At 47.6% G+C, this 22,862-nt stretch overlaps 1 protein-coding gene across 8 annotated transcripts in view; it reads right to left on the bottom strand.

Moving 5' to 3' along the window:
- Positions 1-22,862, bottom strand: part of ERC1 (ELKS/RAB6-interacting/CAST family member 1) — a 2,866,486-nt gene that overhangs the window by 1,816,759 nt on the left and 1,026,865 nt on the right. For all 8 annotated transcript variants that reach the window (XM_069628613.1, XM_069628618.1, XM_069628615.1 and 5 more), the window contains one exon: positions 3,042-3,209. In XM_069628613.1, the coding sequence (XP_069484714.1) occupies positions 3,042-3,209 (168 nt within the window). The remainder of the gene's footprint in view (positions 1-3,041; positions 3,210-22,862) is intronic.

The following is a 22,862-nucleotide window of genomic DNA, read 5'->3' as shown; positions in this document are numbered from 1 at the left end:
GGAATTAAAAGTTTCAAGAGTTGGATTTCTTCACATATCCTTATAACGTGGATAGCATGTGTAAAGATGATATCCTTACAGTAAAGTTATTTATTTGATTTATTTAATGCATTTTAGTTTTAACAAAACTTTTCACATACATTTCAAATCAACATTCAACCTAAATCTTAAATATACATATAATTATTCATATAATCCAAACATTGTACAAATAATCTATATTCGTATAAATATAAAAGAAATAAGAATCCTTTCAACAGATCATCTTAAAAAAACTACAGTCCATATTCCTTAAAGTGCGTGATGCATGAGGTACGTTTGGTGACTAAACAGTATTTCCACAGAATACCACATATGATGGCATCCAAATTGTAAACAAACCTACTCAACTCTCTCATATACAGCTCCCCATAGCTCTGACATTGTGTGAACACATGTCTCTGGGTTTCCAACTTACTGGGAATTTAATGTATCCCTATATATTATCCCCACCAAAAATATCACCTCCAACTTTCAGTGATAGGATGACGACACATAGCTCGCCTTCAGGTCACCCTTGGCCTCTTCCTCCTCCTCCTCCTCCTCGCCGATACCAGATTGTCTGTCCGCAATTGAGTCCTGGTGTGCTGCGAATGATCTCTGCCTTAATGCCAGTGAAACCGAGATCGTCCTCATTGGGACCCCTGCTCCTGTTTTCCCACTTTCACTATGACCAACCACTCTTGGTCCTGAACCCTCACCTACTAGTGAGGCAAAAAATCTGGGGGTCATCTTCGACTCTACTCTCTCCTTCTCTTCTCACATCTCAGACATGTCCAGAAAGTCCCACTACCTGCTGCACCTCCTCAGAAGTATTCTACCTTTTCTCATCTTCCCCAGAGGCTCACAGTCTCCAGACCCCTGGTTCTCTCAAGAATGGACTACTGTAACAGTCTCTTTCTCAATCTTTCTACCTCTACTCTCTGACCTCTTGAACTTATCCAGAACAGAACCACAAGATTACCCTTGGCCTCAAGCCCAGGGACTGCATCTCTGGGGTGCTGAAATCCCTCCACTGGCTCCCAGTGGCTGGAAGGATCACGTTCAAGACCCTCTGCACAGTCTGCAAGGCTTTCTGGGGTTTGGGCCCTACTATCTACAACTCTTCCTAAATACTCTCCCTCCAGAGCCCTCTGCTCGGCCTCCTCCAACTCTGCGGGTGAGCAGTTTTTCCAAATGGAAATTTGGGGGTAGATCCTTATCCTCTGCAGGTGCCTCCCTCTGGAACAGCCTACCTGCCTCTCTCCGTCTTAAGCCGGACCTCCTTAAATTCCGGAAACTCAAGACATTCCTCTTCTCTTGCTCTCTCCCTTTCCCCCTGCTAATCTCATCTTCTCTACTGCTTCCCTCCCTCGTTCTCTTTCCCAACCTGCTCAGTCAGCTGACTAGTCGCTTGGTGGACCTCCTGAGCCTCACAGGTCCCAGGCTCCCCCACCAGTCCTGCACTTGCCTCTGGGCTCCGCACTCTTCCTTGCATTATTGCACTCGGAATACGTTCCATGAGAGTGGCATCCACTCTGTACTTAACCCTGGCCCCTGCTAGACTGGGCACACTTGTACCCTTCCCCCCTCCCTCACACTTCTGTCTGCGCACTTGCACAACCTAGAATGTACTAGGCTTAGCATGTTTGTCCTGAGCTCCTCTATCCCACCCCCCTCCCTAGCTGGTTATGCTTGCACGCATAGATGCATTGATGACCAATCCTTTGTCTTGTATGTTCCTCTCCTGCCCCCCTCCTTTTTCCACCACTCTTTGTCATGCACTTATACTAGTAGAAATGCCCCAGCCAAGTATGCTAGTTATTGCTGTTAGATCATTCGGTATCTTCAAGGCTAAGCACCTTACAAATAAACAATTACAATTATCCTGAGTCCTACATTCTTATTTGGAATTAGGAAGAAATAGCAGAAAGAGGGTGAAAGGGAGAAAAGGAAAACACCAGAGAAAGAGGAAAAAAAGATTAAGAAGGTGAAGAGGGGCTGCACAAACGAGACAAGGAGATCATCTGAGAAATATGGTAGCATAAGAGGTGGTGGCAGGGTGGTGATAGAACTTATCAAAGGCTGGAATCTACACACCAGACACAGGATGCACACAAACAAATTACTCCAATTGAGCACAGAACTACTTCATCAATATATAAAAGATAGGCGTTTAGAAACTCTGAATTTCAATTTCCTTTAAATGCAAATTCCAAGAGCCAATCAAAAAGGCTTATTCAACACATTTCAAGATCTCCCTTTTGAAGCCTAGAAAGATCCAAACATATTGAGAAACAAATCTATTAACCACATGATAAACATTACCTAAATCTACAACACATCAACATTTTTACAAACGAAGTACCTATTTCAAGAAAAAGTTACTCTTGTCTGCATTAAACCATCTGCGGAAAGCCATTTGAGGACCAATGTGTCGATTACAGAGTAGCTGGAAAGGGGAGATACCAGGGGAAGTGGAGAAGGTAGGAGAGGAGAGAAACTATTTCCTCAACAGGGTAAAGGGAAGACCAGAAATAGAAAGGCAGAGAAAAGAAACTGTGGGAAAGACCAGAGAAGTAGAAAAGGGATAGTGATACATGAGAGTCCTAGAGAGATCTCTACCCAGGTTTGAGTTGTGGTATCACAGGGCTTCCATATAAGCCTACCAAAGGGTTATGCCTCACAATCCACCAAAAGCACAAATAAAAGAAACGCACAGAAAGGGGCCTCTAGCGTGCCATAAACGGGAACGTAGTTAAGAAGGAAAGCCTTGAATATCGCAAGGATTGATGTGCACATAAAGCAAGCGTACAATCAAGTGAGAACACCCCTTTCCAAAAGGGCAAAAAAATAAGCAACCATAGTTTTAATGGATTTCACGGTCGAAAAATTATCATATAGACAGCATACCTTTGACCGTCCACAGCTAGCTATGCAGAGCACTTTCTATCTGACTCTAAAGAATATCCTGGTCTAGCAGCAAGATCCTTATTACGCCCGAGTGGGGAAGGGTGACTGACCTTCTTCTGGAGAACCACCACTTTCCTTTCTTTCACATCAAGCATGTCCTTAAGGTCATGGATCTCTCCAGACAGTGTGCCTTTCTCTTCAGCAACTTCCTGGATCTGTTTTGTCTTCTTATTCAGCATAGTCTCTTTCTCTTCCAAACGCAACCGCAGTGCATCCACCTAAAAAACAAAATGGGGTCACAATGGAATACAATAAAAATACATTACAGGCACATTCGCGAAAACAACAGAATGCCTCCAAGTGCAGAATAGGTTAGATACAAGTATTTGTTCATTAATATCTGGGAGTCCAACACTTTTTTGGAGTACATACAGTGAGTCAAAATGCCAAAAAGACCTGTATAAATTAATACAGTACACTAAATGTTGTGACATACTGATAAAGCAAAGTGCTTTAGTTTGAAAAAATCAGATGCTCTAGGCAATATAAAAATAATAGTGACAGAGTTACAGAGGTTCAAAGAGTTTCACAAACATTGTAGAGGTATCCACAAAAGAAAACCGACAGTGTGAATTCATAATTAGGCTTTGTGGATGATAAAGACTTACATTACCCTCACCCAGAAGCAGCAGCAAGGAAAAGTACGAGTGTAAAAATAGGAGGTCACATTAAAGATCACCCAAATCAGAGGCCTTACTATATGTAAACGTAAATTAGTTCTGGGTCACAACTAGAGATTGCTAAATGAAGGTTGAGAACTCTTTCTTTGTAAAGCGGGATCTCTATGCACATAGTCCAATTTTGGTACAGAAACTGACTCAAGACTGCCGTCAGTGCCAGCAAAACTGCCATTAAAGGTTGCCAGATCCCAAGACATGTTAATTGGTAAGTATCAGTGAATACAAGTGCAGATCCATGGGCTATGGGTCCTGCAAAGCTAAAGTAAGTTGAATTTTGGAGAAAGAAGCACAGTGCTGTATCCAGGTTGCAAGACAATACCTTTAACATTAAGAGTGTTGCACCCTCCAGCAGAAGCTCGAAAAATTGAATCACCTTCTGAAAATTAAATATGTTAACAGGTACATTGCTCACCACCAATTCCCTTATTTATAGAGATTTGTATATAAGCCAGGTAAGTAACTAAGAGAAGAATCTGATCACCCTCTATTATCTGGGTTAAAGTATAATTTGCCTCTTTTCCAGCAAAATCTCAGACTTCTCTTAGGGAAATGAGTGGAGTCCCAAGTCTGCCCACTCCCTTCATCTCCCAATTCCTGAGAGAGGGGGTAGACAGGGAGAAAGGGGGGAGAGAGAGAGAGAGAGAGAGAGAGAGAGAGACAGAGAGAGGGGAGAGAGAGAGAGAGGGGAGAGAGAGAGAGAGACAGAGACAGAGACAGAGACAGAGACAGAGAGAGAGAGAGAGAGAGAGAGAGGCTGAATGCATAGTTGGCTTGTAACCGTTATGCGGACAGGGGGCCTGGTTATTTTTGCCATGTTGGGCCTTTTAATGATTTGCTATGGCTTCTAATGCTTTGTTATGCGTTTCAAGCTTTTATCATGCCTTCCTATGCCATGTTAAGCCTTGCCAAATGTGGCTTAATTGCTTGCGCACCTCATTAACCACACACCGTTTCACTTCTAAGATATACTATACTTCCCCCAGTGTCCCAATGAGATTCTGCCCTCCAGGAGTTGTTCCTTTGCTTCCTATTATAAATCTAAACATGTGCACCCCAGTGTAATTTTGCTCTTCTGCAACGTTGCTCCTAGGCGTCCTATTACAGTGTTGCCCAAATGCCAATTGAGGTATCCATGCACTGCTCCCTGCACTTGCATGCTTAACTTCTTTGTTCCAATACACATACCGATGAAACCAATGGCAATTGTACATAACCGCCGCCCACAAACGGGTATTAGAACTTTACACCACTCCAATGAGGCTTTATATCACAGCCACAAACAATTCATCCATGCACTATGGGCACACAAGTGTCCCTTTAGACAGTTATTTCAAGCGTTGTTGACAGAACACCTAGAAAGCGGGCTGTGCGCAGGGGTCAGGATACTTCGTCTGCACCCATCAAACCATCAGAAAAGATACCTTGCATTTCCCATCTCCCTAACTAACCTAAGACACCCCACCCCACCCCACTTCACTCCACTCCACTCCCTTTCAAATCTCCCGAGTGACTGGTCACCATGCAAATGGCAGTGAAGAGGGGTATAAATCCCATTAGCTTAACTACTTTTGGTTTGGCTAATGGCAAGCACAAGAGCTGGTTCCCAGGGAAATCTGTATAGCTTCCATTGGGTGAACATGGGGAGGAAGAATATAAGAAAGTGGCTTTTAAACACATGATAAATTAGTCAAAAGGCAATGGTGTAAACCGTGTTGGCTCCCATGGGCGATACTTTGACCACTGATGCTTCTGGGTCTGTTTCAGCCGAAAGGCACCCAAACTTATTGTTTCTGATTTTCTCATTCCTAAGTGTATCTGTATTAAAATAAATGTAAAACCTCAACTTTGACGTGTTTTACGGAGGCAGGCCTCAAAGTATTCCTAGGAATATATTACAATATTGAGGTGGGACACAATTTTATGGTCTTTTGAACACTTCAGCTCTGAACCCATCTCCTGTCCTCTTTTTGGAGATGTGTGAAACTTGGGCCCCTGGTCTAACCAGGTTTTCTTCTGTCGAGAATATTCCAGTACAGTAGTTGCCGCACACTTCCTGAAGTATAATGCTCTGCTGCGTGCAATGGCACAATGTGGCCAATGTTTGTGCGTTCATATAAAGGTTGTCCTCTCTAGAGAAGTCTGCTCACCTTAACACTGAATCATTGTATTCAAAAGAAAAACAGAATGTACCAGGAAATCCAAAGATTGGTACAGAGACAGAACACACTTTAGCTTTCCGTCCATTCCCAATACGTTAGGGAGTGATGGAAAAGAATGAAGGGATAATAGTCCCCTTAAAGGACCTACTTGAAACCGGCCATCCCCCAACAAAATGAATCCTTAAACAATGAGACCAAAAACGCGGAATGTTTTTAATTGAATTCATTGGACGTTTTTGCATTACTTTCACATAAAATAGATGTGGGGGTGACTGTGGGGTCTCCCCCTGCATTTAGAGTACAAAAAAGGTCATAAAGATTAAAAGGCATTTTGGAAATTCCCCAAAAAATACACAATCTGCGTTTTCAGCCTTGTTGTTTGGGATTCAGTATTACAACGTAGAACTGTTGAAACCCATTTCCCCATCAAACTAATTGCTTAGAACAGGAATAATTCCTTTCAAGTCTGTTATATGCCTGAACTCAAAAGAGACCAAGATTTTGCTAACATTTTGATTGTAAGTGTTTTCCACCGTTTTAAGGCTGTCGTAACTAAAACGGACCTGTTTTTCACTTGCAATACCAGGGCTGGCAAGACACCTCAGTAAACTACCAAGTACAAAAATCAATAAGATCCGAGGGGGCAACAGCCAGTGCTTCCTCTGGGGACCCTGTGCAAGGGGTCACCAGAGGAAGTTACAGTCCTCAACCACCACCCCGTTTATTTATTCATTTATGCAATGTTTGCCGGATACATGGACCCAGATTATTTATTTATGCAATGTTTGTCAGGTACTTGTATCCGACAAACATTGCATGAATAAATAAACACCCCCATTAACATTCAAGCTATCAGGCACGATGCAGCCCCCCAACTGCTTTCAGAGGGGAGCTGCAGGAGCTGTGCCGGTTGTACTTCAAGTAAAAGAAAACGTTGCTTATGGCAAACAGAAATGACCTTGTTTCAATAATACCCAAGGAGGATTTTTTGTTATAAAATGGGATGCAAATTGTGTATTTTAAATAATATTTACTCAGCAACACTGGTCAAAACTATTATCCACACAGTGAAGTAACTCATCACCATTGCCATGGAAGTAGCTTAAAGTGGAATTGATATATAGTTTGGAAAAGAAGCAGCATGAAAGAAATGGTGCCGTTTTAAACTATTATTTTGGACATTTCCTTTGATTGGAGGTCAACTACCAGTTCCGCCCCTCTCCCCCAAAACTGCGCCTCCAGCCCGGACATTGTGGGGTCCACCACCACATTTTTTCATTTCCACCACTGGCTACAGCTGGTATGTCCTCACACCATCAAAGCTCATGAGAAACGCACATAAAAGTGGCAATATCGGGGGACCACCACAGAGTGCAGAAAAGTTGTGCGTCAATCTGCTCCAGGGCATCACCTCCTTTTTATTTATTTTCCCGCCTTGTTGACGTCTCTTACGTGAAACCTACAGTAGAGATCCTGGAACTACAGCACTGCTGAAGACAGCAGAGGCGTTCTGCAGTAGTGCACATCATGGTGAAAGCAGGTGGCGAGAACATAGGTGGAGAAAACTGTGAGAGGAGTTGAAACTGGGGACTTGACAGGTCCCTCTGCTGAAGACATGGATTGCAAAATACCATGTCATTGCGTTTTTGTCTCCTGTGTAACGCGGTGAGTGGGGGAGATGGTAGAGCGTCATATGCAGCACAACAGTGCCTGGGAAGGAATACAAGGAAGCAAGAGCATACAGAAGAACGCTGGAACAGACAGGTGTGTGTTTTAACACACTGTGGGGAGTGGGCCTTTACCATTTAAGTAGTCTTTGAGCTCTACTGAAATCTGGATATACAGTCAAACATAATTAGGATAAAGACTTAACTGGCTGGAAGAGACAAGAGCAGCAACACAATAGGAAATTAATGTGTGGTGGAGACGAAATCAGTTAAATGAGGTAGAAGATTTTAAAAGGCGTAGAACCCTTGCTTGATAAGTGTGGTGAAAAAGACAATCTTGTGCCGAATAAGATTGCAGGAGTTTGCGAAAACCCCAGCCAATGCAGAAAATGCATCCAAGATGAGTGAACAAGAGCAAAAGTCAGAGATTAGGCGTAAATCTCCCTAAATCGGGCTTGGGCCTCTCAACAAAAAGTACCTGATTCAACGTAGATCTGCCACAGCCGGACTCAGACCTGATAATCAAAGCACTTGCAGGGGTTCCCTTCCCCAAGCTTTATTCACATTCATTACGGGTTCCTTTCCCCTAACTTATGTCATATTTCAGGTCAGGCTCAGACCTCTCACTGATATCGAAGATTATCAAATGTGCAAGGCCTTTTCCATAGACCTCTGTAGGATCACTTCGACTTTCACTTCATCTTTCCCTTCTGGTATTTGCCCCAGTGTTTCCTGGTCTCGGTAGTTCCATAACACAATCAGAATAGTTCAAAGAAATTCTCCTTTTAATTTCTCCTCTCAACGGGGTAAATCTTGACCCTTGCGCATTTAAGAGTTTGTTCGCTTAGTCGCTTTTTAACAAGACATCAAAACATTTCACAGAGACTTTTGAGTGAGCAACTTCCTTTCGCCGGACCATTCTGCTACGCTGTATCACTAGCTTCACAGTTAACAGAATCTTTAAACTTCATTACTGATTTTCTTTCTTTCGCGTCTCAGAGAACCTTAAAAAATAGGATAGGGTATGGGCACGGGACAGGGGGAGGGGCGGAATACCACGTCTCAGCATTGGTTGTCTCACCCCGACTCCCTGTAGACCCCCCCCACCCGGGTGAGCATCACGCACTGGTCCATCATCAGGGTCTGGATCCAAAGGCGATGGGCTGTGCCCTGGCCACCTGCGAGAGAGATCCCCACGGAATATTAAGTGAGGCACCCTTTGGTTTTTCACACTGAAGAGGAGTCGGAAACTCCGGAAAGTAACTAACTTTCCACAGACTTGCTTCAAAGCAGGAGTAATCAAAACAGAATCACAGACAAAAGAGCTAAAACGGATTATGTTAAAAACGGACAAAGGAGGAGTAATTTGCACATTTCTGGAGTGGTGGACAAACAGGGCGAGAACCTTGAGAAGCTTGAAGTGTTGGTGCGAACATTAGTGAAGTTTATGTTTCAGGATGACTCAAAACTCAAAGGGGCCAAGTGGGATGCAGTCCAAGGTCGACTGTAGTCTGTCACAACGTCAAGCATAAAGTTATTTTGGGAAGGATGAGAACGATTAACTAGTTGAAATATAATAGAGTAAAGATATAGATACTCCAAGAATAATTAGTTCGGCCTCTTACAAAAAGAAGAAAATGCTGGGCATTAACTACGTGGTTGCATGAACAAGGGATTAACTATAGATGGTGTGAGTCAGACATGGTATCAACAGTTAAGACACAAACAAGAGATCCAGTTGGAAAACCTGTATTTAAAACTTCGGGATGGTAGTAATGCCTAACATGCCCTAACTCTAAAAGGGGACTTCCGTCAATGGATGTGTCCAAGGCCAGTCTGGGTCTAAAAGTCCAAAGTAAAATGCGGTCTTTGTCACAACCTATACTTGCCCTTACATCTAATACTAACAATGTTTTGGAAGGTTCAAACTACATAAGTGTTCCAAAATCATAGGACAGTGTCTTTCAGGAGCTTCTCACACAGCTCCTTTACCCAGGTTCCAGACACTCCAGGAGTAAAGTTACACAAGGTTTCACTATTCACTTCAAGTAAACATAACAGCTCACAGTTCTAGGTATGATGAGCTTCACAATCTTCCGTTTTGGTTTTTCTCAGATGCATAAACACATGTCCAGCTAGTTTCTTAGGCTTCTCTTGCCTGAACTCAGGAAGCAGCACTTTCTCTTTTCCCACAATACCTTTTAAATTCAAAGTTCCCTCCCAAAGTCTCAGCTCCCATGTGCAGATGTTGTAGTTCATCACAAACATTTCTGGGATTCCTTTCCTCACCTCCGTGTTCCACTTTCAGGCACCCCCTGGTCTGTGCACAGTTGTTGGAACCCATGGTCCACCCATTACCAGTCCTGCAACCTGGGGCCTTGGGCTCCTAGCTCTGTCCCTTCCTTATCAGTTCACTAGGCTTGGCTGGGCTGGGCTTTACTTGCTTTGGTCCTTTAAAAGTGTTTGTCATGTACAGCCTTCTGCTGGCTCTCACTGTGTTTCCCGAATGCCAGGGCCACTTTGCTCACACTTCATACCTCACACAGCTCCCGTCGGGATGTCAATTTGATTCTTTCAGTCCGCCGAGACTTTCTACAATGTAATCTTCCTTACGCAATCACTCGGTAACTTTGAATCACACAAGATTCTATTTGTTTGTCTTGTCACATACAGTACTTCTCAATCCGCATTATCCGATTGCCTCACAATCGTGCAGGACTGCAATAATGGATTTTCTTTCATTCCGCTTACTATTGCTACATAGTATTTAGCCGCACGTATCACATTGCAAGTCTCCCTGTACTTCAGACTCACGGGCAGTGATTTCGCTCGCACTTCTAGGCTATCTGTTTCAGGAACACTGCAGCTGAGGTCAGGGCCTCACCACCTGCCACTCAGACACTCCTGGCCAGGGCAGGAGAATGTGCACGCCCGGGTTACATAAGGGAAGGTCGGCACAGTCCACAGCCTTCCCTTTTTAAACAGCTGGTTTTCTCTCTGCCTACATGCTGCTCACCTACAGAACGCCAGTTCCTTCAAAGTCAGGGATCCCCCGTTAGACTCAGCCATGCAGCCTCCCAGTTGCTGTGTCTCCAACTGCAGCTCCATGCACTACTGAATGCCCACCTTTCATACAGTTGCAGTAAATGAACAGGCTGCAGGTGTGGACAGTGTAGAGCCTGCCTGACCTCCATTTACCCAATTATCTGGACATGCCTGTCCTTTAGCTCTGAGTGAGTTGGATCTTAAAGGGGCAGTGTTTCTTCCCTTATTCCTTCTAATGGCCTGCAGGGGAGGTGTGGGTTTTTGCATGGGGCTAGGGTCAAGGGTTAAAGGAGGTCGGTTTCAGGAAAAGAGGGATACCATGTCTCGGTTGTCGGCACTCAATCCCCAATCCCTAAAGACCCTCCACTCAGGTGATACTCCCTCGCTTGTCCACCCCCACGGTCGCAATCCAAAAGCGATGGCCCTTCCCTGGCCATCTGAGCAGAGGAGCCCAGGTAGTAGGCATAGGTGTACCGCTAGGTTTCTCACAGTGGGGAAACCAGGTTGTACTTATTTTTTAAATACACTCTTACTCTCCAACCAAATCAGAAGAGTCCAGACAAGTGACCCAAAATTGGAGAAAAAGAACGGGGTGGTGGTGTGCGGGTTGCCGTAGAGGTGGCACAAGGCGGAAAGTCCTTTGCAAGCAACCTGGAAAACATCATGCAATCAAGGAGGCAGCAGGTCCCAAATGTCCAGATCCATAATGTTTTGGCAATTGAACACCCTAAGAGGAGTGGGCGTCCCTTCCTAGGGACGGGAGACAACCTTTTTCACCAGAAAAAAACCTCCGTCCCCTTAAAATTTAGAGGCGCGCAGGGGTGTAGTTCTGGGAGCATGAGCTGCCCTGACTTCGCCCTCTGGTGCCACACCTCAATCCCCATAGCCGCGTCGACAATGGATTAACCTTGCCTAATGACACCAGTTTAATTAGGGGGGTGGATGGTAGGACGTATGGATGAAAGGGGACTAAGGACTAAGAGTACGTTAGTCACTACAGTGAGTAACTTATAATTACTCTTACGTCCCGTACCTTTTCCTCCATACTGCATGGGCCATTACAACTGAGTGTAGCCCCAGGGTAGAGAGAAGACCTCTCCCATAAGCAAACGGGTTTCTAAGAACCGCCTGTACGAAAGCTGTGTCTGATCTAGAGCCGGCATCTAAACAACAATGCTTGCAGAAAGCCAAAGGGGTGGCCCATGTGGCTGCCCTGCTTATGACTTGCCAGGGGACATGCCGCTGGAATGCGATGGCCGTTGCCTAGGCTCTGACCGCGTGGGCATGCATGTTGGCCGATAGTGGCTTATGCTGTCCCTTGTATGCTTCCTTGATGGCTGAGACCATCCACCGGGCTATAGAGGCCGTGGATGCCTGACACCCCGGTCTTGATCCACGAAAGGTGACAGTGTGTCCGACCTGCGGAAGCCCTTGGTCCTGTTCAAGTAGAATTTTAGGGCACGCCTGACGTCAAGGCAGTACAGAACTCTGAGCTTCATCCTTAGGTTCAGCAAAAAACGTAGGCAGTACTATCTCTTCGTTGAGATGGAAAGCGGAAGGCACCTTAGGTAGGAATGCTGGGTGAGTCAGCAGGACTACCTTACCCTTGTGAAAAGTAGTCTAGGGCTCTGAGGCGACTATCACCTGGATTTCACTGACTCAGCAAGCCAAAGTGAGGTTGACGGGCAAGGCCGACTAGCAATGCTGTCTTAATGGTGACCAGCCTGATGTCCGCGGATGCTATCAGCTCAAATGGTTTGTGGGCCAGGGAACCCAAAACTATGCTGTGTTCCCATACAGGGTGTGGCCTCTTGATGGGCGGGTAGAGGCAGGCAAAGCCCATAAAATGCTTCTTGACTTCTTGACTATTGGGTTGGAACTTCCTCTGAGTTTCTGTAGGCCCCTATGGCTGCCAGATAAGTGCAGCAGGTATTCACCAGAAAGCCAGAGTGGGCGAGGTGCGCCGAGAAGGAGAGCACGTCGTCCAGCGTGGGGTTGATATCCTTAGAGTCTGCCCAGTGACAGAACCTGGTCCACTTGCTCTTATACTCTTATACTGGGACCTGGTAGCCTTGCTCCTAGCACCATGTATGATCTCTAGATTAGCCTGGGAAAGGCCGAGGTGCCCTAGAATGACTTGCTCAGCAACCGCACTGTGAGGTCTAGTTTCTGTGGCCCGGGGAGGAGGACCCTGCCCTCCCAATGCTCCAGAAGATGTGCTGGGCCTGTCGGAAGGCAAATGGGTGCCTATCCGAGAGGTTGAGCAGCTGCGAGAACCATGGCCTGGCTGGCCACCATGGAGCTATCAGAATGAGGCTGAGGTGGTGAGACTCCTTGATCTTGCATTTCACCCAAAGGATCAGCGGTGTGGGCAGGAAGGCATATGCTGTCATGCCGTTCCACTGAATGTGAAATGCGTCGCCCAGGGAGCCATGGCCCTGTCCCTGCCAGGATGCAATTTTTTCGCACTTCTTGTTGTCCCAGGAGGCAAAGATGTCCACCTGGGTGTGTCCCAACCTGCTGAAGATCTCCTGCAGGACAAGGTTGTTTGGTTGCCACTCGTAATTGTCCGCTCCCAGTCTGCTGAGCCTGTCCACCTCCACATTGGATTCCCACGGAAGGTGCACAGCCATGAGGTAGATGTTGTTCTCCAGGGCCCATTCCCACATTCTGACTGCCAGTCTGCAAAGTGGAGGGGATCTGGTACCTCCCTGCTTGTTGAAATAGAACATGCTGGTCGAGTGGTCTGTCTGAATACAGACAACCTTGCCCCCGTTAACCGGATGCAAGGCTGTAAGCGCTAGCCAGATGGCCTTTAGTTCCATCCAATTGATGTGGTACTCCTGCCGCGTTCAGGTGCCATGGATGCAGTGGTTGTCCAGGGTTGCCCCCCATCCCTCGAGAGAGGAGTCTGTAGTGATGGTGACCTGTGGGGTAGGGTGCCGGAAGGGCTTGTCCGTCTGCAGGTTGCAGTCCGTGGACCGCCATGTAAGGTCCGGGTGGAGAGAAAGGAACGTTTATCATCTTCGAGAGGCCCGCTCCTGGTTCCATGATGCTGCGAAGTGCAGCTGTATCCTCCTCATTCGGAGTCTTGTGTGGAGGACGGCCAATAGAAACACTGCCATGAGGCCAAGTAAGTGTTGGTACCACCAGGCCAATGTCACTTCTCTGCTGCGGAAGTGCGCAGTGGCCCTTCTGATGGCCGCGATCTTGTCCTCCAAAAGAAAAACACTATCGGAGCACATGTCCCAGATGAGCCCCAAGAAAGTCAGTCTCTGCGTAGGCTGCAGCTGCAACTTCTTGAGATTGAGCGAGAAGCCCAGATCGTGTAATGTGTTCATAAGAGCGTGGGATGTGAGGTGTACAGCTTCCAGAGATGTCGCCCTGACGAGCCAGTCGTCGAGGTACAAGTAGATGTGGTGGCCCTAGGCCCTGAAGAGGGGCGCCACTGAGTTCATCAGTCTGGTCAACACCCTGGGGGCCGAGTTGAGGCCGAAGGGAAGCACCTTGTATTGGAAATGGTAGCCCATGATTCTGAATCGTAGAAAAGAACGATAAGGCTGCCAAATCAGGACGTGTAGGTACACGTCCTTCAGATCCAGGAAGCACATCCAGTCTCCCCTGCACAGTGTCTCCGCTAGGAGCGCTGGCGTAACCATCTTGAATTTTTGTAGAGTTAGGGAGAGGTTGAGGGTGAAAAGGTCCAGCTCAAATCTCAGGCCAGTCTGGTTCTTTTTCTGAATGGCAAAAATCCTGGAGTAGAAGCCGAAGCCTCGCTGGGAGGCTGGGGCTTTCTCCACTGCCTGGTTCTTGACGAACGACCAGGTCTCCGCCACAAGAGTTGTGGTCCCAACCTGTGGAAGTGAAGAGGAAGAGGAAGGAGAGGCAGGGATAGGTAGACTGTATCCTATGGAAACTACGGAGAGGATCCAGGGGTCCGCGAAATTCTGGCACCAGAAGTGTGCATGGAGAGCAAGCCTGCCCCCCACTGGAGACTAGTGGACCCAGAGGGGCATGTCATGCCTTCTTTCCCTCTGAGGCTATTGTGGAGTAGGGGGATTGGAAAAAGCCCTTACACACCCCCTCCCCTTTTTGTTGCTTGCGCCGATGTTGCGTTGGCGAACGGTCCGGCTGCCCGAACCTCCATTTTTTAAAGCGGCAGAACCCTCTCTATGTAAGCCCCTTGTCAGAAGGCTGCTGTGACTGGGTGTACGCTTTGGGCATGGTCTTTGTAAGGATGGAGACTTCACCGTTTGTGAGCTGTTTTTCTTTTTATCCAGCTCCTCATCCATGGTGGAGTGGAAGAGGTCACCCCCCTCGAAAGGCAGGTCCAAAATGCGCTCCTGGACATACGGGCTGAACTTAGTAGCACAGAGCTAGGATGTTCTTTTCTTGTCCGTGGCAATCCAACTGGCCCGGCCAGAGGTGTCAATATGGGCCACGGTGGACTCCATGATGTCTTGTGCCACCATTTTGACCTCTGCCAGTCCTGCCTTGAATCGTGACTGGCTCTGCGCCAAAAGCTTTGGAAGGAAGTCTGCAATTTCCCACCAAAGCCTCTGGTTAACGGCTGCCAGCATGGCATCCGCGCTGGCTTGACGATGCAGTGAAGCGTTTGAATAAAGCTTCTTCCCGTACGCCTCCAAGATCATCTCCTCCTTGCCTAGCAGTGCCGATATGATATATGGTATTTATAATGCGCCTGTACACAAGTGTTTCAAGGCGTGATGAGGCAAAGGAGGGGGAACAAAGGGAGGACAGACAACAATCCTACTAGGCCAGGTGTCATTCAGTTCGCGCAAGTGCGTGGGAAGGGACAGTGCAGTACATGGGAATAGATAACAATAAGTAAAAGTAACGGCCAGCAAGTGGCAAGTGCAGACATCAGGTGTCAATGGCTGTTAGGGGGACCGTAGGGATACAGAAACAGTCCCCAAGTGCGGGGGCTGCCAGGCAGGCAGTGCAGGTGTGTGAGACTGGCCGGAGGGGTCAGGGGGGGCCTGGGCCCGAGATCAGAGGGTGTTCAGGTAACTAGTGCAGTTCCGGTTGCAGCCAGGAGGTCAGCAGGGGAGAGGAGGAGAAAAAGCAGAAGCAAAGAGAAAGGTTTTGAGGTGCTTCCGGAACCGGAGATGGTTCTCCTCAAGTTTAAGTGAGACTGTTCCAGAGGGAGACCCCGGCCAAAGAAAGATCTACCACCAACTCATTGCTTGAAGAAGCGACTAACTTTGAGGGAGTTGGAGGCGGATGAGCAAAGAGCTTGAGAAGGAAAGTATTTATGAGTTGAAGGTATTGAGGCCCCAGGCCCCAGAAGGCCTTGCAGACAATGTATAGGGTTTTGAACTTAATCCTCGCAGCCACTGGGAGCCAGTGCAGAGATTTCAGTCGTGGGGAGATACGATCCCTAGGCTTGAATTCCAAGGACAAGTCTCGCAGTCCTGTTCTGGATGAGTTGTAAAGGGCAGAGAGTAGAGGCAGGCAGATTTAGAAAGAGCCTGTTTCAGTAATCCAGCCTAGAGAGAAACAGAGCTCTGAAGACAGTGAGTTTCTGGGGTAAGGAGAGGAAAGGAAGAATACCTCTGATGAGGTGCAGCTGGTAGTGTGACTTCTTGGAGACGTCAGAGATGTGAGGAGAGAAGGAGAGTGTGGAGTCGAAAAATGACCCTGAGGTTTTTAGCCTTGCAGGTAGGAGCAGGAAGAGGGCCAAGAGAGGCCAGCCAGAGAGCTACAGGAAGGAAGGGAGTGGGTGTGCCTATGTGGAGAATCTCAGTTTTACTGGCATTAAGGCAGAGGTCATTGGCAGCACACCACTCCTGGATAGCAGACAGTCAGAGATGAGGGAAGGAGAAGTGGTGGCCCAAGGTAGCCTGAAAATGAGCTCGGTGTCATCCGCATAGCAGGGAAAGTTGGGGAAGAGAGCGGCAATGCGGTGGACAAGGAGTGCCAGGTATTGGTTGAACGGCCAGGGAGAGAGGTAAGACCCCTGGGGGACACCACAGGTAGAGAAAAAGATAGCGGAGAGGAAGGACCCAAGTTAGACCTGGGAGGGTCAACGTTGACAAAGAGGCCAAGGACGACTGAGGCTTGGAGTAGAGTGATGCTGCAGCAATCACTGGAGTGTGGCCGAGGATGGGCAGATAGCAAGAGTGTATCTCCCTCCATATGCCTGTACTTGGCGTCCAGGCATTGATTGACCGGCTGGACAGTGTGGGGCTTAAGCCATCCCATTTTGGCCAAGGAGACAACGTCCATCTGCCTCGGGATCCCCGTTCTAACCGCGGGGCGTATCGTGAGGACCTTGGCAAGCAGGCCATCTGCTGGTTGCTCAACTTCGCGTTGAGGAAGGCCCAAGTACTCTGCCAGCCCTGCAAGACATTCATGGAAGGCCTTGGCTGACGACGGTCGCACTCTGCCCTGATAGGCTGGGGGGTTCTCCCGCCAGGAGAGCCACCTCACCGTGTGAGTGACAGCTAGGCTGTATGAATGGGGTCTCGCTGCATAAAAGCAGGGTCCTGAGGACTGGAGGACAAGACGTCACCACTTGAACTAAGAAACCGAAGAGGAGAGAAGCCGAAGACATCTGCAACGACGGAACCACCGGTGAAGCCCAGTTGCAGATAATCACCACTTTTCTCCAACGACTTGAGAAGATCTTCCTCTGCAAGAGTCTTCTTCCCTTGAGCTGGTGGGGCCAACCAGTTCGCCAATCACCTTCCAGGACCTGCCTTAGTCGAATCGCCAGTGCCAAGCACTCGGAGACTGGATAGCCAGGAACCCGTCCACGAGGACCGCGATTTAAAGGAGCATACTGTGATGCTGGAAATGCATCGGAGGGACAGGGCCTCCGTATCCTTGTCCTTTACTGCTTTTCATCGTGTGTTCTGTCATGTTCTCCGCGCAGGAGTTCATGTGGGACTCCTGGCGGTGCAGCTCTCTTTCTTTTGGTTTGGTGAACGGACGCGTGGGATACCCTTATGGCACCCATGGGTGGGGGTACAACCCTGTGCCCCTAGTGTATGTTTTTGGGCACCTGTGGGTGGCCCACAGAGCAGGGTATGGGCTGGTGGCAGCTCCATGCTGAATTTGACAGGTGCGCGGAGTATCCATCATTTTGGGATACCCCGGCCCTGCCATTGGGATCAGTTGATTCCTGATGGAAAACAAGATGGCCCCGGTGGCCTCTTGCTTTCTATTACCCATTACCTTGTTTTCCCAAAGTCCTGGGAAGCCCTGACTCTGTCCCTTCCCCCTGACTGGCTGTTGGATGGAAGTGCCATATATGGTGTTGTTGTGAAGGCCCAGTCAGACTAGCTGGAGCCTTCCTGGTGATGTATGTTGTGGGTACCTCCTGTGGGTGGGACCTGGGTGAATAGAGTGTGTGACGAATATGCATTCTGTGTTGTGGGCGTCTAGTATCTGGTGGTTGACACAATGACTGAGACAACATTGCCCAAAACCGGTATGAATGCAGCTTGGAGTGTTGAATGGCTCGGTACTTGTCCCAATACACAACTTGTTGTGAGTGTCTGGAGAGAAATGAATGGCCTGAATACCTCGTGTGCCTGATTGGCTGCCTGCCTGCATGAATGCCCATAGTCGTGATTGGATGCTTGAGTGTGACCCAGCGGAATGAATGGGAGATCAACAGTATATCTGGGGACCTCTCACTGCTAGGAATCGTGTTCAGAAGCTGAAGCCCACTACGACGAGTAACTGGATTAACTGACACTTGACCTTGAAGCCCTGCTGGACGAGAAGAATTGCTGCTGCTCTCCTTCACAATCTGAAAGCTGCTGTGCCTCCAAGGACTGACCCAAAGAGGACCTGGTAAGGCGCCCTACTCCCGAGCTACGAGGGACCATCGTGCACAGCTGATCTTTGCCAACGCCCCCTGGTAGACGGACCTTCGACAGGCTGCCGACCCGATACGGGGACTGCTGCAGAACTCCAAGGAGAAGCACCCGGACTGTTGTCCGCCACTGTCGACGACCGCCGTCGCCGACCGGAGCCGCCGTGCTCCCGTTTGCCTAAGAACTTCAATTGATCATCGGACGCTCTCGTCTGCATCGGCTTCCGCTTGTCTCCCGCTGGAGAAGGCCTGACCGTCAACGCGCCGAGGAGCATCCACCGGTGGGCTTCCCGCCACCTACAGACCGCAGAGACGCCGACAACTCGACGCCCTTTCTGGGCCACAGTTCCTTCATCATCTCTTTGCGGTCCAAAACTATCGTCACGAGGTGCCCCGCACGCCTCTTCCTTGCAGGACGCCAACGCTCTGTCATCGACGAGCACCGCTGGGAACGAAGCTGCCACTTCCTTGCCGTAGTTCACCCTGTTCAACGTCGGACGTTCGATGACCCGTGACTCCCGCCTTAAAGGGAGGGCACCCAAGAAGGGCCGTCAGTTCCCCGACACCTCCCGACGATCCGTGGCTCCCGCCTGAAAGGGAGGCACTCAAGAAGGATCGGTCGGTGCATCGTCGGAGAACTCTACTCCACCAGGTACATTGGGGGGTAAAACCTTAATAGGAAGAAGTAAGACTATCGAACATTATATGGACTGGGTTTGTGCTATATATCTTTATTTACAGGTTGCTCAGGTGGGGGGATCTCCACACAGAACTGCGCCTAGTGGTAGGGGTCAGTGTTCTGCCTATTGTTTCAACCATCTTACGTTCCTGCCTATCTCTATTGCTGGTTTACTCGTTATTGATCTGTGTGACATTTTAACCGTACAGTTGATGCACTTTATTGAGATTTGATAACATTAGTGGTACCACTCTAGACGTGTATATATTTATCATTATTGACTTCCAAGTACAAAGTGCGTGATTGTGATCGTGTACATACCTTTGAATATTAATTATATAAAGACTGTTTTCAGTAATACAGTGTGTGGACATTCCTTTGTGGGGGTTCGGAGACTACACTGTACTTAAGAACCAGCCCGCATCACCTCCTGAGAAGCTAGGCCTTGATTGCTCGTCCATTGCTACCTTATAGAGAATCTTGGCTCGGGTCTTCTGTGCCTCTCCTCTACCATATAGAGAGCACAAGTACAGACACCCCCTACCAGTCTTTACACATACCTTTTATTTGTTTTGGCAGCACCGCGGCTGGTTTCATCCCTGGACAGTGCAGTACTCGAACCTTCCTCCATGACGAGAGCCTCTCTTCCTCTGCTGGATCTCCCGAATTGCAGGACTGCCAGGAAATACCGCCACCACAGGAGCTTCTTCCACTTTAAAGGTTCATTGTTCGGTCAGGCCTGCCGTTTTTGTTTGGTATCCCTAAAGGGGTTTTAAATCCTTTACTTACCTTCTGGGCTGGCCGCCTTTTTCGTCTAACATTATCTTTCTACGTCCTGCAACCGCCTTTTCAATCGTTTAACAAAGACTAGACTGCAGCTACTAAAACATTTTGAACCTAGGCACTTTGCCCTGTACCAATGACTGGTACAGGCCAATTAACTTTGGCTAAATCTGTTACAACTGCCTTCTCTAGATGGTTTCCCTTCAAGAAATGTGTTGGTGCACCTGAAACTCTTATAACCACCTTTCCTTCCCCTATATGTATTGCTGAAGTGCCATTTTGCTCTGTTTTGTATTGCTGATGCTCAAGTACTGCCTTGCTTAACTTGTTCACAATCCAATTGGGAAGTGTTGCTGGTGTGTTTAGGAGTCTAACCCTGTATAACTTGTTCTTTCCCTCCCTCTGAAGAAATTTTTAGAGTGCCATTTCTGCTTGGTTTTCAGAGTGCCGTTTTGCTCAGTTTTCACTCTTGCTCAAACTTGTCTACAATTTAAATAGGGAGTTGTGTATACTTTCCAAGACTGTTTTAACTTACTTTATGAATATTGATTTGTATGTGAACATCAGAGTGTGTAAAATAAATATATATATATATATATATATATATATATATATATATATTCTTTTTGATACAAAGCTTTGGTCAGTGTTTCCTTGTCCCATAGTACTGTAGTCCTATTGTGTAAATCCTGAACACTTCTTATCTCCCTCTTGAGGTAAGTCTGACTGCTTAGCCACAGCTACCAACTAAATCTTTGTGGTGCAGTCTTAATCTTCTGTAGTGCTCCCTTAGGGAACTGCACAGGATTCTGCCTAACAGTGGTAGTCTATGCACGTCCTTAAATCTCCTTCCTTTTTAGGCACGAAGAATAAGGGCCAGGCCGCCGGGGTTTTGGATGGACGAATGAAACCGTTTGCTAGATAATGATCCAGATAAGTTTTTAAATGAAGGTTTTCAGGCTCAGTGAGCGCATAAATTTGACCGCATGGAATCTGTTCCCCCGGTACAAGGTGGATTTGGCAGTCATATGGTATATGGGGCAGCAGAGTATTGGCTTGGTCCTTCTGGAAGACATCTTGAAAGTCTTGTTATTCCCGTGGTAGTGGGTTTGTCTTACTCATGACCGTTGCCACTTCTGAGGTAGGTTTTTTCTTTTCAGGCAAGGACTCTTCCACCTTATAACATGTATGAGTGCATTCATCGGAGAAGGTCAACTTCTTAGCACACCAGTCAATGTGAGGATTATGTGTTTCCAACCACAGCATTCCCAGAATTATTTGAAATTGTGGAGCCTTGATTAGATAGAACACAATGGCTTCCCTGTGCCTGTCTTGGCACAAAAGTGTCATCTCTGCCATTGAGTGCGTTACAGGACCTGAGGATATCTCTGTTCCATCGACAGTGGTGACCAATTCACTTGTTTCCTTCTTGCAAAGAGGAAAATCCATCCTTGAAGCTAATTATTGATCCATTCAGTTAGCATTTGTTCCGCTGTCAATGTATGCTCTGACCACATGCATGCGAGACGGTTGTTGGCGACTGATTAGAATTATTGACAAGGCTAGGTGCGAGGTCTGAGAGTCCTTCTTTTCACTCGACAAACAGACCTCTACGTTTGTCGGACATTGAAGTTTCCTGTCTCCGGTTCTGCCTCAACCTTGTCAGTGACCCCAGCTGCCTTCTTGGGTGGTTTCACTGGACACTCTCGGAAGGAAGTGGCCGGCAGTCCTGCAATATAAACACAACTGTTGTCGTCTCTTTCAGTCTTGGATAATGGACCTCAAACTCCTCCAATCTGCATAGGTTCGGACATATCGGCTGGCTTTGAAACATTTTCCTTAGGGCGCACATAAACCCGATTTTCCATTTTAGCTCGATCAGCTCTTCGGTCCTGCAACCTGTGGTCTAATTGCACCACCAGGTTAATGTATTCCGCACAGTCTCTGGGTGGATTCACCACTTGAGCTAAAACGTCTTTTAGTTTACCTCTCAATCCATGTTGGAATATTGTTGTTCTTTTGTCTTCGGGCCAACCAGCTTCAACTACCAATCTGTTGAAGGTTGTTAACAGAGATATACGTTAACAGATCTTGGGTCCTTGATGCAAAGATCGAAGTTTGTTATCTAGCGCTTGACCTTGGGTGTGCCAAGCAAACAGCTTCTCCATTTCTTGTTGAAACCTCTGGAAATCCCGTAGAAGTTGGTCATCCTGATTAACAAGTGGTACCAACCAATCTGCAGCGCTACCACTCAGATATGAAAGCACGAAAGCAACCTTCGATTGATCGTTTGGAAAAGCTCCAGGTTTACATAGGAATTGAAGGCGGCACTGGTTCATGAAAACCGCACATCTTTTTGGGTCTCCAGTGAAGCGTTCAGGTGGTACCAAAGGTACAGCCCTCGGAAGAACCACCTGTACGGGGCTGCTAGACGGGGCTGGAACTGATGACCCGATTCCAAGTAATGGTGTTTGACCAGCCTGCGACTGAAGTAATTGTCTGGCTAGGTCATCCGTGCGATCTTTAGTCACAATCCGTTTCCTTCTTAGAGCATTTGTTTCTTGTCAAGCAGAGTGCACTTCAGCCCTAAGTTCCCCCAAAGGCTGGGCTAACTGATCAGTCTCAGATGTTTCCATGACGCCCAGGTAGAGGATTTTATGGAGGCTTCTCGTTCTGTTACACTCACCTGGTCTCCACGGGGGCATCGCACAAAGCTGAGCGATGAACATCTGCGCGCATCTCTTCCTGTCCCACTACTTCTCTCATGCTTGGGCATTTCCCTAGAATGATGAGTGGAGAAGTTAACTTATGCGTAAGGTGGGCAAGACTCCCACCTCCCTCAAACCTCCAACCGCTTCCCTCTGGGCTTATGTCTCACCTTAGGTGTTTTAACGATGGGCTCTATGTCCTATGTCTGAACGCAGGGGCGCTTTAATGTTCTTAGGCACCTTCACTGGATCTAGTTCCGTCACTGATCCTACGGCCTGTAGTGGAATCCAGACCAGCTGTGAC

The sequence above is a fragment of the Ambystoma mexicanum genome, chromosome 12 (assembly GCF_040938575.1).
Source record: "Ambystoma mexicanum isolate Mex_15411 chromosome 12, UKY_AmexF1_1, whole genome shotgun sequence".
Taxonomy (NCBI): domain Eukaryota; kingdom Metazoa; phylum Chordata; class Amphibia; order Caudata; family Ambystomatidae; genus Ambystoma; species Ambystoma mexicanum.
This window is presented reverse-complemented; position numbering and strand designations above follow the sequence as displayed.